The sequence below is a fragment of the Branchiostoma floridae genome, chromosome 5, assembly GCF_000003815.2.
Source record: "Branchiostoma floridae strain S238N-H82 chromosome 5, Bfl_VNyyK, whole genome shotgun sequence".
Taxonomy (NCBI): Eukaryota; Metazoa; Chordata; class Leptocardii; order Amphioxiformes; family Branchiostomatidae; genus Branchiostoma; species Branchiostoma floridae.
The window spans coordinates 23421854-23439918 of NC_049983.1; the positions used below are offsets into that span (position 1 = coordinate 23421854).

The 18065-nt window shown below is 40.7% G+C and overlaps 1 protein-coding gene across 1 annotated transcript in view; it reads left to right on the top strand.

Moving 5' to 3' along the window:
- LOC118415937 (protein DD3-3-like) overlaps positions 1-15186 on the top strand; it is a 26545-nt gene extending 11359 nt beyond the window's left edge. Inside the window, exons 7-16 of the mRNA XM_035820893.1 lie at positions 5382-5552; positions 7899-8101; positions 8567-8720; positions 9261-9364; positions 9813-9983; positions 10380-10615; positions 11166-11382; positions 11957-12152; positions 12585-12704; positions 14025-15186. Coding sequence (XP_035676786.1) covers positions 5382-5552; positions 7899-8101; positions 8567-8720; positions 9261-9364; positions 9813-9983; positions 10380-10615; positions 11166-11382; positions 11957-12152; positions 12585-12704; positions 14025-14219 — 1767 coding nt within the window. The 3' untranslated portion in view covers positions 14220-15186. The remainder of the gene's footprint in view (positions 1-5381; positions 5553-7898; positions 8102-8566; positions 8721-9260; positions 9365-9812; positions 9984-10379; positions 10616-11165; positions 11383-11956; positions 12153-12584; positions 12705-14024) is intronic.
- The last annotated feature ends 2879 nt before the right edge of the window (positions 15187-18065 follow it).

Genomic DNA, 18065 nt, shown 5'->3' on the forward strand with positions numbered 1-18065 from the left:
CAAATGCTATACAGTTTTATTATGATTACAGTAAGTTGCTGCAGTATTTTAGTGTACTTTTATCGAGGAACTGAGTTGATGATAATTTATTATTTTCAGGTAGGAATTCGTTTTTAAAGATAGACTGAAAGAAAATGAAGCATAACGATGACAACATTACAAAGTTCAGATGAGAACAAGAGTCTGAAAACTCAAACCTGCTTGAAATATTTTGTTTTGTGATGGTGCGTATGGTGTGTTGTGGGGGTTGATATGGTTTGACGTTTGGCAAAATTATTCCATCATTGTTCTTAAGTTATATATCTACCTATGGTAAACAGTGAGATCCAAAACTACACCTTTCTGGTGTCCTCACCATTTCATTTTTATTTCCTATTGTTACACCTGCACCTGGCACATACATTGTATCTCAATGTGTAATGGTTCACACCATACAGAGGTGACAGCGATGGTCACAGTTGCTCTTTTTTGCTCCTTGGAAGATTTTGACCAGAATGCCCCAGCAGTTCTAGAGCAAGCTGCTAGAGGGCCCAAACATACAACACTTCTTCCTTACACCACAAGCTATGTGCCACCAAAAATCAAGACCATAGCATATCCATGTCAAAAGATACAAAAATCCAAGTTCTGTTGCAGTACCAAGGTCACACACCAGGGGATCCAAAATTGACTTTGACCTTCGTCTTCCAAACACCTACCCAAATACCAAATATCATTACAATCCATCAACAGGTTCTAAAGTTATGCTGACCACAAATATGTGGAAACACAAACAGACACACACACAGACACACCAAAAACTATACCTCCATTTTTCATGGAGGTAAATCACACGTTCTGTTCTGGAGATATAGCACTGGAAACGACCCTTCCACACACTCCCATGCTACTGAAAACTCAAAACACATGTTACAGCTGCTAGCTGTCCCCAAGGAGGTTGAGACAGAGGGAATGAGGCCAGATCACTCCATATCAGGAAAAGGGGTGTAAATATTTTTTTTAAAACGAACCACAAAACAACAGCAAACTTCTAATCTACTTAATAGCACAATAGGTCACACACTCTATCCCCATAGCAAAGGAAATCGCAATCCATCCAGAGGTTCTAGAGATATCGGTCCGGAATCACAAAGATCCCTACCAGAAACAGTACATGCTTTTTTCAAGCATGTAATAACTGCATGATTACTCATACACAATATGACTCTTACCAGAAACATGCAGATATCATCTCCAGCTGTGTGTGAACTTGGACTGATCAGATTATCTGTGAAACATATTGTAGTATTGAGTAATGGCACTGATATTGTATGATTGTATGTGTCTAGATCTGTGTCTGTGCAGCATATTTCTACCAAAGACTGTCACAATGATACTTCCTGGTGCAGTTGGGTTCAACTAAAGGTTACCCTAGATACAATGTAAGTTGTAACTGATGATCTGTGATGGTGCACTCTATCTGACATTCATGCCAAATTTTGCCCAACATACTAGTATATCCTGTTCCCATAGCAATTAATGTGAATTTTACTTATCATAATTTTCACACACAAGCATACATTAATGTTGTACTGTCTTATGTTCTAGAGTAGCTGAGAGAGAAAAATAGATGAACTTTCATTTAATAATATAAGGGTCACAGCCACATCTAATGTAAGGCATGTTAGGCTTTAGATTTGACTTGACTTGACATTAGATTTATTCAAGTCTATACGGGCTTAGAAGATTTTTTTTTTCTTCAGCTCAAGCTTTTCATTCCTAGTCTAGTGGATGGTTCATTTGTACAAGTCTTTTTCCATTTTATGCATATTGCAATTACACACAGTAATGGTTGCTTTCTGAGCTGGTCCAAGGTTAGGGCCTGTATGAGAAGTTACTGACCCAGCAACAGCATGCCAGTCCCTACATCTGGAACACATCACACACAATGTAGCACTAGTCATCACTTCCTCTGGGTCAACTACAAGGCCAACACCGGCTTTCAAAGTTCCTATCTTGCACAATGCTTAAAACATTTTGTGCTTAGTCATAGTGATAGTGATATCCAGTTAATCGATCCACTGAATAACTATATATTCTAATCTTCCACTGACCAAGACAGAGGCGATGTATACTGTATTAATTTACATCTTTTATAATTGTGCCAGGGAAATTCCCCTAGCTCGTTTAAGAAGCACAATGAACAGTGAACCACACTTAGCGTCCTGTTCTAAGGACTGAAACCCTTTCCCGTAGTATGTATGGGTGAGCCACACACTCAGAATCAAACTCACAGCTTCATATTTAGCTTCAGGCATTAGTAGACTGAGATGTAACTTTGTCTCATTTCTATAGATGAGCCTGGCAATCTGCTACTTCTGTCATGGCAACTGTGTGATATAGAATACATATAATTCACAGCCATTACTTCTTCAGGTTCAACTGCATCTACATCTACATCTACGTAATACTGGGCAATGCCCCTCGCGGGACTTTGTGCCCAGGGCATGTACAGTTCAAGGCCAGCACACACACACATGATATCTTTTGAAAGTTCATATCTTGTGCATGCTATAATTTCTTTTTAACTGCATGCTACAAGACAAGAAGGGTGACCTAGTTGCTTGGCAATGGTACATGTGTATTCCCAGTTGCTACTGTTACAGTATCTGGGTCAAGTCCAAGGGCACGGTGACTCACTGACTTGGAATGGGGCCTTTGTCCATGTGCCAAGGTTGGAACATTGGGGTTGATGTGTGTATCAGATTCTTGTGGTGTTATATTGAATCTGGCACATGTACAACACTTATTCTCTGATTGTAGTTTAAATAATTCATTTGTGCATCCTTGCCAAGTGATCATTGATAAAGTGTATGCTACACAGAGAGGACAGGCCCCAGCTGTTATCTTCAATTCCTCAAAACCATTCAATGAATGAGAGAACACACAGTACATGATTGTATATTGCTGAAGAAAATGTCATTGAAAGCTAACACAGCCCTGTCCTTGATAGAAATTTCATTGTGGACATTTTTTTTTCAGGCTACTGTCAGAAGTGTAAACCCTTGGTCCAACATGTCAAAATAAGCAATGGAACAGATTTATGTCTTTCCTACATGTTGTAATGCTAGCCTTTATGTGGATCTCTGCCATCTGTGATCCAATGTTGTCCAATTTGTCAGAATGCCAAGTTTGGTGACATTTGGTGTCATGGATACAGCAGGTATCTCTGAGATCAGTAAATTTTGACATGGATGATTTCTCTCCCTTTTGTACACATGGCAAGCTGTATAGTGAGACTGAAACCTCCATTGCACAGTCTGTGTCATCTTTTGTAGAACAAGTTACTAGAAGGGGATTTTTGCTTTTGTGTTTTAACATCCATTGGCATAATACCGGTCGCTTTACTGCAATTTCTCAAGCAATGCTAATTTGGCAAATGATCAACGCATCATTTTCTCCAGTTACATGTTGCTGTTACAGCTTACCTTTGCCACTTCTTCTGTGTAAATTATTTTGTCTCTCAGGTCCTGCTAAAAATATAATATCGTAATTGGAACACACCGCAGAATTGCACGGAGAACGGGCGCGTGGTTGGAAGGGGGTGCACTATACCGGCCGAACGAAACACGGCACAATTAACTGCCGCTATGTACCTTTATACATCCTCTGTTGTTCCTTTCTTTCCTGTTAGTAGTTGCACAAAACAAAAATCTGCATGAGCATACAAAAAGTCATGAGAAAATGGGCGTATACTGACAAGAATTTTCATTTAATTTTGGTCCGTCACAAACGCTATGACGTAAAACTTTACTGCTGGCCGTAGCATTAAAAATGGCGGGAAAATGGCGGCGTACGTTCAATTTGACCCATTCAGCCGTAGATCCAGTCGATAATGCAACGGTTCCTCACACTTTTACACGAGTTGTAGGTCACCAAAAGAAATTCAAGATTGCTGTTGAATCATGTGATTATTATCTACAAATCTGGCGATGAACGTGACAGTGTGTTTGTCCCACGACGAGCTCGCCTGCCCCGAAAATGACCTGAAAACTTTTGGCCTTGTTGTCTTCGAATGCATTGTTATCGATGCTTTGTAAATGATGTATTGGACACCTAGATGTCTGAAGTGTGCATACCTCAGAAATAACTATTGTTGCATGTGTAGATCTCTTTAAGTTCCACTATTTTTAATCGACCGGTATAAGGCTTATGACCGGTATTATGCCAATGCATGTTACTACACGTACCTTTCCTATTTAGCTATAGTATCATATTTATGCATAGTTAGCTAAAGTCAATGTTAGAAAGTGTTATGTTCATCCTGACTGCATGAGAAGCTGGTTTATTTTAGCTTGGGGTAATATACAGTCCTTAGTTACTACGGGATTCTGTTTGAGTGCTAAGCAATAACTTGTAGTGGCATATGACGCCTGTAGCTCCAGTTAAACAAATGGAGGTGAATGTTAGAATGTGGCCTTGAACCATCTGGCTGCCCTACAGCACATGTGCAGTCGTGTGTGCCAGACTGGTGTGGCTCCATACTGTAAACAGTTAACAGTTGCTGCTGCTCTTTTCACTGCAGGTAGCTGGGGTTAAGGCAGGAGTAATGAAGTGTACGGTTCTTGGATAGTATTTTTAGCAAATGTAGAAGTGCCTTTCGGCAAAACTGATTTTATCAAGAAAATGTGATCACGGGAGAATTGAAATAGACTGTACAGGCTTACAGTTCTCAGTCTTAGAATTGTTTTGCTGGAACTTGTGATTTGGCCAGGGTTGTAGCCAGCCTGAAATCATTTTCAGTCCCCTTGATTTTGAATGGGAATCCTATCGAGCACCGAAGGCATGGCGTGACATTTCTAGGGGGTCTGGGTCCCAGAAAATGTTTAAATCAAGACCCTCTGAAACACTATTACCTGCATTTTGAGGTGCAAATATTGCTTGTAGACTAAGATATTCAATGGCATCTGTTTTGGTGAAGAAGAACACATGGGTTTCAGTTTTTTATATCTTTACATATCAATTTTTGTCTGTCCCAGGGGACGGAATGGGGAAAACTTTTTTCAGTCCCCAGCTGCAAAATTCCTTCAAAGGACTGAAGGACAGGTGCTGGCTACAACCCTGGATTTGGCCATCAAAAACGTCCAATTTTGGGTGGTTCTGGGAAATGTAGCATTTTTTTTTCTTCTGGTGAACTTTTCAACTAGTCAAGTAAGTCAACTAAAGCAAAGCACCTTTGACCCGCTAGCTCTGTTTTCCCATGAAGTCACATGACAACTTTGAACAGATGGGTCAGTTGCCCTGAGGAGGGCCATAGGCTGAAAATTCAGTCTGAATGATTGTTTTATTTTTGTATGGTTTTTCAGAAAAAATTTAACTCTTTAATTTGTTGTCTCCCGTAGGATATTGCCGTGCTGACGAACAACCCCCGGCGCTGCCCGTACTACCAGCGCGAGAGCGAGAATGTCAAAGGTCGTTACGAGTGCGTGGTTCCGCAGGAGTACATCATGGAGAACCTGCAGGCCAACACTAGGAGGAGGGCCATCATCCCCAACAACAAGCAAGACTGTGAGGTAAAGATGGTCACAGTTTTTTAATAAATAAATAGTGGTTAGGGTAAGGGTTGGGGTTAGGGTTAGAGCGAGTTAGGGTTAAGAAACCGCAGAACATGCAAGTGTGTATGAAAGGAAAGATTGTGACTTTGACGTCGACATTGCATTGATGGCTTCAGTGTAAGGTCTATCTGCTTGAGGGAAGTTTTCTTCAACAGGTGGAGGGCCATCATCCCCAACAACAACAAACAAGGTCGACTGTGAGGTGAAGATGTTCACAAGTTTTGATACACAGTAAACCGTAGAACATGCAACTGTTTGTCCAATGAATAGTGTTTGATGATGACATTGATGGCAGCAGTGTAAGGTAAGCTTGAGGACAGATCTTCAATGGAAGGAGGGCCATCATCCCCAGCAACAAGCAAGACTGTGAGGTGAAGAAATATTAGTACAGTGAAACCTGTCCGAGCAACCACCTGGCAAAGGCAACCACCTGCTATATGTCGGGGCACATTGAAACAGTCCCTTACATTGTTACATAATTAGTTAAGACCCCCTCTCAAGCCACCACCTGTCTTCCCCAACCAGCAAACACCTTTTTTACAGTCCCAATGGGGCATTCAACCTGCCCATACCAACCAAAATTGATTGACAGCTGCTGCTAGCAGCCATTTTAACACACGGTAAACCTTAGAACATGTAACTGTTTGAAAAGTGTTTGATGATGACATTGATGGCAGCAGTGTAAGGTAAGCTTGAGGACAGATCTTCAATGGGAGGAGGGCCATCATCCCCAACAACAAGCAAGACTGTGAGGTGAAGAAGTTCAGAGATTCACAAAGTTTTATACTCAGTATACTGTAGAACATGCAACTGTTTGAAAAGGGGCCAACAAGAAGGTTGACTGTGAGGTAAAGAAGTTTACAAACTTGACGGTACTGTAAATGCATTTAAGTTCGCGGGGATTTAATTTCGCGGTAGCGGGAAAAATGACTTTTCGCGGTGGATTTAAGTTCGCGGTAACATCATACACTGCAATCTAATACCATAATAAAAAAATGTTTGCGCTGGATTTAAGTTCGCGGTGAAGTGGTCGCCGTGAAAACCGCGAATATTAATCCACCGCGAACATTTCTGCATTTACAGTAATTACAAAATGTCTAGGTTGGGTGCGGCTGTGACCTATTCCTCCAAATCAATTTTGAGCTCTGGTAGCTAGTGTAGGCTTATGAAATTTGAGTCTCAGGGTTGAAACTTCATGGATGCATTGCGCACATGGATTTGCTCATTATAGCAATAAAGGGTTGGAACTAATCTCCAAGCAGATTCCTCCGTGGCATATATAAGACTAAGCTGCTGGGGAAGGAGTTTAGCCGGCACAGGAGTAAATTGGCCATGCGTTCCGGCTAAACTCCTTCCCCAGCTTATGTTACTGTCTTATGCCACGGAGGAATCTGCTTGGAGATTAGTTGGAACTTCCTTTGGTAGTTTGGAAGATTGAACATAAATCATTTATGAGGTCACCTTAAAACCCACCACTCTTATCTATCCATAAGATAAGAGGTACACATTTGATAGTGTGCACAGTAAAAAGATGTTTACACACAGCAAGGTTAAGCTAATAAAGGTTTGCATCAACATCTGTCTGAACTTTTGCCCTACTAGCAATAAAGATAAGCAGGTCTACATCTTACTATAGTGATGATGAGGCTGCAGTTTGGGGTTGAACTGCTAGGTGGCAGTTATGAGTAGAGGGTTCAGATTGCAAGGCTGCGATATGAGACTCCAACATTGCTACTTGTGATCCTGCTTGAACTTGCTAATGATGCAATGAATATCTGACTCACTGCTGTAGTTAGAGAATGTGCTTTTTATGTGTTCCTCTTGTGATTCCTGGTAATCAGTCACACCCTATGAGGAGAGCTGGGCAGGCTCCTATATGATATCCTTATCTCTGGGGCTAATTATGAGAGGAAAATAAATTATCCAAAAAAGACCATGGATAGTGGCTATTATTCTATTGGGTTTTGTTTCTGTAATAATCCTTCAGTCATACATAAGAATTGTATTGTCCTCGTATGTCCAAGGGTTGGACGTTTCGTCAAGATGTTTCGGCCTGATTGCCGCTCTCCATTCGCCTCTGTCAAGGTGGTTGGCTTTTGCAAGTCTGAATTTCTAAAAACTTCATCAACACTGTCTACCCATCTCCTCGTGGGGTGCCCATGCGGGTTCTGGCCCACTACAGACAAGTTCATGACCTTTCTTGGCCAGTTGTCATGGGTCATTCTTTGCACGTGGCCATACCAGCGGAGTCTGTTGTAACACAAGATGTGTAAACCTAAAAAAATCCTTTTATATTCCCCCCAGGACTTCCGCTACCCTACAAACGACCGTAACGGTACCCGCGGGATCTGGCAGGAGATGCACGCGCACGGGCTGCCGGCACCGGAGTGTCGCGAGACGGAGTGGACCCGAGACAATCACCTAGGCAACACCCTGGGGGGTTACCCCGCCCTGTACAACTGGACCATCCCAGGCCTGGACCACGAGAAGTGTGTTCTCAGGATCAGGTCAGAGCTGTGTTTTTTTAAAGTAATTTCTTGGTGTTTTTATCTTATCATATCTTGCTTGCATTCTTACTTTGTTTCATGTGTTCTTTATCTAATTTTTTGTTTCCTTCTTTAGTATTCTTTATCTTGACTTACTTCTTGTTCGAGCTTGGAGCTTTCCTCTCTTTCCTTTATTCCACCTTTTTTTTTAAGAACAAAATTGAATTGAAACATTGAATAAATGTTTTTTTTCTTTGAACCTAATACTTGTTAAGAAATTTCTTCTGTTTGGTAACCATTATATGGAAGGTTAACTTATATACTTAATTTTTTTCGTTCTGCATGACAAACCAAGAAATTAGCTTCTTTTGTAGAATACAGCTGTAAGTTGTTGTTTCCAGAAACAACAGATTGAATGTACATGGAGTGTTGCTTTCCAAGAACGCAGGTCTAATGTTGTTGTTGTTGTTGTTATTGTTTTTTCAGGTACAACATCTCGACAGGTGATTTCGAGGGCTGGGACCCGTCAGTCAACTCCACCAACAACAAGGACGAGGAAGGAGTGGACGTGGGGAGCAAGTTTGGGCTGTCCCCGCAGGAAGCAGAGGATCGAGGATACGTCTACAAGCAGAACCCGCAGGTCAGGACTGGTTTATTACCTCTGAGTCAATGAAGTATGTCATGGAGGTTATTTGGTTATTTTAGGCGCTTGTCTGTCTGTCTGTCTGTCAAGAAGATAACTCAAGAATGGCTGAGTGGATGGATTCGTTTCATGTTTGGTGTATCAGTAGGTTGTGATGAAAACTGAAAATGATTTTGTGCTTCCTAGCGGCTCCCGTTGGTACTGCGACAGAACTTCCAGTTTTGATATCTCTTGTTCTGGACAAGCTATGGTCACATTTTTGAGTGGTAGATAGCTCTAATGTGCTAGGAAATAAGTGACATGCTCAGTTTGAGCCCCCTAGTAGCTAGCTCTAGTGCCATAGATATACAAAATACAAGAAGACAATAGCCATACAGGCAGCCACTGGATGTGTGAACTGCATTGTAGTTTACATTGGGGCATCATTAAACTAAAATTAATACAGCATTGTCATAAAATTGGTCTTGATAAAGGTTTGCTCTTTGTGCATTATTATTAAAAAGATTCCCACTAATCATGATTCAATGTACATTGTAGGTGAAGGTGTTTGGAGAGTTTGCCAGCGAGGGAACGCCGGAGAAGGACTTCGAGCTGCAGCTGGCGGTCAACACCAACCAGTACGGCAGGGTGTTTCAGGACAGGTGTGTTTTTTCTTTTCATTTATAGGTTTGGCTGTTAAGCATGTACAGCCAGGGCTGCCCAACTAGGTTGTGGCTGTTACAAAGACAGTACACGATATTTCACAAATTTGTTGATTTGCAACTACATGTACATTGAATACAATGTACTCGTCTACTGTCCACACCCTGTCTCAATATAAGCCATGCTTTTTGTTCCATCCATGCCAGGTGATCTACTTCTGTCACTGAGAGTTTTGTAATTCCTGAAAAGCACACCTAACATTCAAGATTAGATAGGACCCTAATATTTCTTTTGCATGCCCATATCACATACCTTTAGCCTTGTAGAAGGAGAGCTTTCTACATGTACATGCTTTTGAAATTTGAGAAATGTTGGGAAGTAACAAAAAAAGTTGCAGCCAATTTAAATCTTAGTAAAAGATATTAATTCTAAGTTGCACCCATCCAGGTCTCACACCTTTGCTGTGCGGAAGCGTCCCAAGGAGTTGTCGGGGGCGACCATCCACAACGTGAACGTACGCGGGAAGCGTGGGAACATCGTGCAGGTGTACCCCGCCGTGGAGTACGACTTTGTGCCCAACACGCTGGAGGTCTCCAAGGGGGACTACGTGCACTACCAGTCAGTAGTTGTTTTCTTTACTTATTATGGTTTTTATCCATAAACTTTTTTGACGATATCACCATATATGCACTGTATATACAGTACACAACTTATAACTACACTATGCTTAAAAAAATCAAAGATAGTATAATTTAGATCTACAGTTCCTCCAAGATTGATCAAGTGAGTTGGTCTTAAACACTATTGAAATGTTTTGACTGTATCAACATGAAAAGTAAAGCGACTTGACAGAATCTCCTGACAAACTTCTTTGTCTCGGTATCTTTTTCCGAAAAAAATTTTTTCTTGAACTTGATGAATTAAAAACAATTGATTGCAGCAGTCCTTAAACATGATGATTTGATTAATTCTTGATTAAGAACGCAATGTTAAAAAATACCCCCGTTTTTCCAGATGGACCGGCTCGAACACAAACCCAGAAAACAACGACGGCCAGGGAAAGGCAGGGACGGACCGTTCCAACGTGGTGTTGCAGGGGGCGCAGGTCTACCCCGAGGGGAAGGGAACAGGCTACGGCTCTAAGCCTGTGAAGGGGCAGTGGGGCAGGAGTTACCCCATGCACCTGAGTAACGCCACCTTCCTGGGCTTCAGTAAGGACCTTATGAGGAACCTGGCCATCTTAGACAACCGTAAGTGTCCTGGCTTCCTTGGGGAAAAAGACGAAATGCTAAATAGAAGTTTTTGGAAAGATCAGACATTTTAGGTGCCATGTGCTACCTTTCGTCAGTAACATTACTAGTACTGTGATCCAGTTGCTTGGGTAACTGTTATTTGGTATATCTTATCATGTGGATGTCTAACCTTCATTGACGAAGGAAAAAAAACTTCTCCTGTTACAGTTTTTCTTACTGAAAAGATCATATTCTGATGACTAAAAAACTGATAGCCACAAAACATTAGGATCACTCATGCAAACAGGCACTCAACATCAGCATTGCTGTCTGGGATGCCCTCTGTATTGCCTTGTTGAAATTTAATTGAAATAAAAAGAAGGTTTTTTGGGGGGTTATTTCAGAACTTAGATCATATAGATCTCGATGATTTCCAAGAATAATTTCATCATCTGCCACTTTTGTTATTCTACAATGGACAAAATCTTTCCTCTTCCTGATTCCCTCTTGAAATCCACATTAATTGCCTTGAAGTTGAAGATAACTGATTTTTTTTTTGTCCATCCAGACCAGTTTGGTGGGGAGATGTCGGAGTTAGATGACGCGGGAACGTACTTCGACCTTGGCCCTCGGAAGGTGACCCAGTCTGGCGTGTTCCACTACATGTCGACACGGAACAACAACTTCTCCAACCGCAGCCAGAAGGGGCGGGTCATCGTGGTGGACCAACCGGTCAAGACGGAGAGCGTGGGGTGGAACGGGGGAAACATCACCTTTAATCAAGAGTAAGTGACAGTGTTCTAGCTGGCATAGATGTAGTTTGGGCATCCATGGGGAATCCCTTTGCTGTGATTTGGCCCCTATGCTATGATTTGGGCCCCTATGCTATGATTTGGACCCCTATGCTATGATTTGGACCCCTATGCTATGATTTGGACCCCTATGCTATGATTTGGACCCCTATGCTGTGATTTGGACCCCTATGCTATGATTTGGACCCCTATGCTATGATTTGGACCCCTATGCTGTGATTTGAACCCCCCATGCTGTGATTTAGACACCTATGCTGTGATTTGAGATGAGACTGAGGGGTGGGAACTGTAATAACTTTATATAACCTTCTGTACCCAGTGCTGCAGTAGTGACCGTCCCCCGTGGTACACTGTCAGGACTACAGAAGATGCGACTGGAGGAATGGGAACCAGAGGCAGGGGTTGAAATTCCTATAATAATGTGTATAACTTTCTGTCCCCAGTGCTGCTGTAGTGACTGTCCCCCGCGGTACACTGTCAGGACTCCAGAAGATGCGACTGGAGGAGTGGGAACCTGTAATAATTTTGTTTAATTTTTTGTACCCAGTGCTGCAGTAGTGACTGTCCCCCGTGGCACACTGTCAGGACTACAGAAGATGCGACTGGAAGAGTGGGAACCAGAGGCTGGGGAGGACCTACTGGAGTCTCGCCAGGCCAGCATCAACGTGGGGTCAGATTACGCCTCCAACTACATCCTCATCTCACCTACAGACAAGATCACTCAGGGTGACAAGACCTTCAAGGTGGGGAAAATACTGTAGCTCTGCCCACCTGAAAGATCAGCATGTTACTCAAAGATCTATGACTCAGTGTAGTTTTCCAACAAGACCATCAAATTATTACTTTGGATGCCAATTTTTTGGCTGTTCAACTCAAACAGTTTTAGGGGAATGCTAATGTTTAGTCCTTTCGGTTGGAGATATTGTGGAAAAATTAATTTTTGTTTGAATAATGGTTGAAAATGATGTTATATTTTCAGCTTTGCAGCCTTCTGTTTTGCAATTTTTCAGATAATACATAATTTATAGACCATTCACTTGTTTTGACTAGTGGCCTTACTAGATATCCCCTTGAGTTACCAAGTATTGGAGATGTTTACTAACCTTTGTATTTAACTCATCTATATGAAAATCTAATTTATTTACACGATGTTGTTTACTTGTTTGTGCCCACAGGTAAACATGAAGGTTAACAGTGGAGTGAGTAACGTGGCGATCTACCACGCCAACCCCGACAGCTTCACCAGCTGGAGCAAGCTCAATGCCGAAATCAGCGGGGGAGTCGCCTCCTTCCAGGTCAGTCAATCAATTGAATGATTTGTTATTGATGAGAAGCAAGACTATACACCTTTTCACGCGGCGGCCATGGTAGATCTAAAACGAGTTCAATGAGGCAAACAAAAGACTGTCCATCATAATTAGCAGTTCAACCAATGATAGCCCGCCAGTTAGGAAAGCGACCAATAAGAGAATGGCTGCATGTCTGTGAAATATTCGCATTATTATGTTTTTATTTTGCATCTCTTAAGGGACTATGGTGTCAGTCTACACTACTCTAAATTGCTACATAATTTGGTGCATAATATCAGGTACAATATTTATATTTATTATTTGATCTTATATTGTAAAAAATTTGTGTGGTTTTGGGAAAAAGTAAATGGTAGCTGATTTTAGAAATAAGTTTTGTCTTTTTGCCTCATTGACCTCGCTTGGTGTATAGCAGCCTGTGGTTGAATGAAGGCTGACTCCAGGACCTGTCCCTCCCTCCTGGGACAGAAATTCGCTTGTTCAGACAAAGTTTCTACCCATCCATCAAATAAAATCTGAATTTCAGGACATGGAATTGAAGGTTAAACACAAGTCTTGAAGTAGTTGAATAATCAAAGATTGACGTACTTCCACTATGGTCAGCAATATCTTAAAACGCAATGATGACCACATTTAGTAGACAGTATCCAATAGTATCCAGCAAGAGCTGACACATATGATTTAGGTTTTACATGTTATTGTCTGACAACATTGTCATTACCATACAACGTTACATACATCTTATTCTTGTGGTCAACTACTATTGTTTGTATGGCAATGCTACTTCTTTTATGGTCTCATTGATGAGTTTCTTCTTCCCATAGACTTCTATGTATTAATTCGTGGTTTAAATGCGCGCGTTCATAATGAAGCTACGTGAAATTTCAGCAGATTTTTCATTCTATGTCGAGCACATTTACCCTATATCGTGGGAAAAAATTGCCAATGTAAACTATACGTAGGAACTTTTTTTATAGCAATTACAAACTACGATTAATCAATCCCCACAAAAGGCAATTTTTCGCTGCTATTGTACAACCGCACCACTCAGAACCCACGACTGTGTACCTCCGACCTAGCGCGCGGCTGCAAAACTTTACCTGCTATTTTCTGCAGTTACAAATAAGCTTTCACCAATCTAACTTTTGAGATCAGTTCCGCTGGCTAAAAGGGAATTTCTCACCGCTAAAAACATGCGTCCGTGCAGCCGTTCATTTTTGGCTCGGATCTCTTTTACTAAATTAGGGTCCCCACTCGCATAGTAATACATCAATGAGACCTTATAACATTCTGTCATGTCTGACACAGGTTGACCGCGGCGGCCTGTTCGTGGCGCGTACGGAGACCAGCGTTGGTCTGGTGGTAGGCATGGTCATGCTGGTCGTTATTCTAGTCGTGATCATCGTCGGAAGCGTCGTCTACTTCCGCAAACACCCGGACAGGTGGGACCAGGTGAAGAAGTCTGCCGCTGTGGCGAGATACTCCACACAGAACAAGGTCTAATGTGCACATGGTTATTCATCTGTAAACTATTAGACTATGTTTTAACATATTTTCTTTGCTAAAGTATCCAAAGTTAAGACCCCACAATACTATATACTTAAGACAATGTTCTAGTTGGAAGACCTCTTGACTGCATCTGAGCTCTTAACTTTAGATATTTCAGCAATGAAAGGCATTACAAACAGATCCTGACCAGTATATAATAGATCTTGGATAACCACATTAGACCTTGTCATGCTGGTCGTTATTCTGGTGGTGATCATCATTGGCAGTGTGGTCTACTTCTGCAAACACCCTGACAAGTGGGACCAAGTGAAGAAGTCAGCGGCTGTGGCGAGATACTCCACTCAGAACAAGGTCTAATGTACATGTGGTTATCCATCTATACACTGGATCTGTTTGTGATGCTTTTCTTTGCTAGAATATCCAAAATTAAGGAATCAAAATGCAGTCATGAGGTATTCCAGCTAGAACAAGTTCTAATGGAATACTGTGGTTAGGTGTCAACAAGGTTTAGAAGTCAGCGGCTGTGGCGAGATACTCCATGCAGAACAAGGTCTAATGTGCACATGGTTATTCATCTGTAAACTATTAGACTATGTTTTAACATATTTTCTTTGCTAAAGTATCCAAAGTTAAGACCCCCCAATACGATATATTAGACAATGCTCTAGCTGGAAGACCTCTGGACTGCATCTGAGCTCTGAACTTTAGATATTTCAGCAATGAAAGGCATTACAGACAGATCCAGTATATAATAGATCTTGGATAACCACATTAGACCTTGTCATGCTGGTGGTCAGGGTTCTATATACCTGTATATAAGCCAGGATTTCATTTTAGCGTAGTGGGAATGGCATGGTAGCGAAGCGACCAATCAGGAGATTGATGAGATTTTGACAATGTCGAGTTACAAGTTGGCACTCTGTTAACATCACATGTAATTTGAAGGATTTTTGGTCAGTTTTGAATGGCATATCATCATTTTTCATTGTTCAGACATTGATTAGATATTCCTGAACAAGAAAATGATAGCAAAGCACCACTTCACTTGTGTAAAATTACCGTAGTGGCCCTTATTTTAGAGTAGTGGTCACAAATTTTAGTCTAGAGGCCCACTACGCTAAAATGCACTAGCTAGAACCCTGGCACTGGTTATTCTGGTGGTGATCATTGTTGGCAGTGTGGTTTACTTCCGCAAACACCCCGACAAGTGGGACCAGGTAAAGAAATCCGCGGCTGTGGCGAGATACTCCACTCAGAACAAGGTCTAATGTACATGTGGTTGTCCATCTATACACTGGATCTGTTTGTGATGCTTTTCTTTGCTAGTATATCCAAAATTAAGGAATCAAAATGCAGTCATGAGGTATTCCAGCTAGAACAAGTTCTAATGGAATACTGTGGTTAGGTGTCAACAAGGTTAAGAAGTCTGCGGCTGTGGCGAGATACTCCACACAGAACAAGGTCTAATGTACATGTGGTTATCCATCTATACACTGGATCTGTTTGTAATGCTTTTCTTTGCTAAAATATCCAAAGTTAAGGAATCAGAATGCAGTCATGAGATACTCCACGCAGAACAAAGTCTAATGTACATGTGGTTACCATCTATACACTTGATCTGGTTGTAATGCTTTTCTTTGCTAGAATATCCAAAGTCAAGGAATCGGAATGCGGTCTTGAGGAATTCCAGCTACATGTAGAACAAAATCTAATATGGTTATCCATCTAAGTATACATTGGATTCATTTGTATGTTTTTAAATTAACAGAATTTCTTTGCCAAAGTATCCAAAGTTCAGAAATTGGAATGCAGTCATGGGGTACAAGTATTCAAGCTAGAACAAGGTCTAATGGAGTATTCTGGTCTGGTACATCAAACATTGCTACGTCTTGCCTTTCTTTGTAACAAAATTTAAAGTTTAAACCCAGGGAGAATAACAAGGTTGATATTTCATGCAGACTTGCAAATGAATTGTTAAAAAATAAAAAAAATAAATCAAAGCTTCTCAGAGCTTACACCAACTTTAGAGTAACACAGTTCCCAATTTTGAAAGCTCCACAGTCATTAACTATTCCAGTTGTAAAAAATTACTATTAAATTTGATGTAATGTTCTTAATCAAGGACAATCTTAAGAAACAAGGCTGCTTGTACATGTAGTTTGCTTTTTGATGCATATCTTTTATTGCGATGATATCTGCTAAGGTTTCTTGGACCACAGCTGTGTAGAAACATGCATGTATATAACAATGTGCCTTTGGACAATAATGATAAATATATAACGTTGTGTTACATATGGAATCAAAATGATGATTATGAGTATATTCTAACATCGATGTTTAGAAAGCAAATTTAGGGAATATTGCAGAAGTAATGCTGCTTTAAGGTACCGTAGATTATATTATACAGCTTGTATCTATATAAACTGAGGGGTTTTGTACAAAGTTTATGAAGAATCGTATTAATGATATGTGATTATATTTGGGTAATGTTCCAATTATTGTACTATGATTGTACTATGTGTAAGTGAGGTGTATTATTGTGTTACAAGGGAGGTGATTTTGTACTGTTTTTTCATATCTGCCTTATATGATATTAGCAACTTATGTACTGTATATCGATTAGTGCCTTCAAACATATCAGAAGAAGGAAACATGTTATAAGTGTTTGCAATACATCAACTATGACAATGATGGCCAGTAGCTTAGGTCCCCTTTCCACTAGATGGCAACCCTTGAGTGACAAGATTGGAATCGTGTGACTTAACTTGAGAATTAGGATATGATGAACAATGTTATAGTGTGATCTCAAAGACAAAATATACAAACTTTTTAATGATTTGTTCTTTTGATCCATGAAATTTGTTGTACAATCTGTCAAGTTTTCTGTTGCCCAGTGGCGTCATTTAGTAGAAAGGGGGTTTTATCAGTAAATGTATTTTTGCGCCATGACAGGTGTTTCTGTGTTACTCTAAGACAGAAGGTAGAATTTACAGAAATCAGTCGATGTTTCTTGCTCTGCTGGACAGAGAGTATGTAAATAAAGGTGATCGTCAACCTGTTTCTCTGTGCTTTTTTTGTCGATTGATACTTTAATGAAGACCTTACAATGTATGAAAAAGCGCATTGCTGTTGGAAAAGGTGATATAAAGGACAAGCTGAAATTTTAGTAAAAGAATTGGCCTGTATAAAAAAAAGGAAAATGCACCAAAAAGCTGCGTGAAAAGTGCACAGTAAACTATAATGTATTATAGACACGGTTCATTTCTTTAAGTATGTATTGTCCGTATGTTTTTACTGTATTCCCCCAGTTCAATTAAGCTGACTGTGTATCATGTTAGCTACAGTTTTGTAGTTTTGAATACAACGAAATTGTCATGGAAAAAGGCTGAAAAACAGTATTAAAACTAATGCTGGAGACCACAACACAGACAAATTGTACCAGTCTCCCTTTCCCTCGGTCATGATTCTTAATCTCTCATCCCCAAAACAGCCCTGAGGGGTATGTTAGGGGTGTGTCTAAAAGTAAATTTAGTTTCACCACTCAACCTTAATTCGGTGAACAACAAAGTATATCCACATAGAGGCGCAAAAGGCGTGAGTTGAGGTAATTATAATTGTAAAAATCTCACCTTCCTACAGCACTAGTGATCTTTTGTTTGCTTTCGGACATAAGGGGACAACGTGGCACTGCACACAGTTTTTATTAACTTATATTAACAGTGTCACATACAAAGTACAGACACTGTCGGAAGGTAAAGGTAGACATTTTCAATCCCCGATTGAAGTCAGGTACCCATTTTTACACCTGGGTGAAATGAGGAAGACCGTGTAATTTCCTTC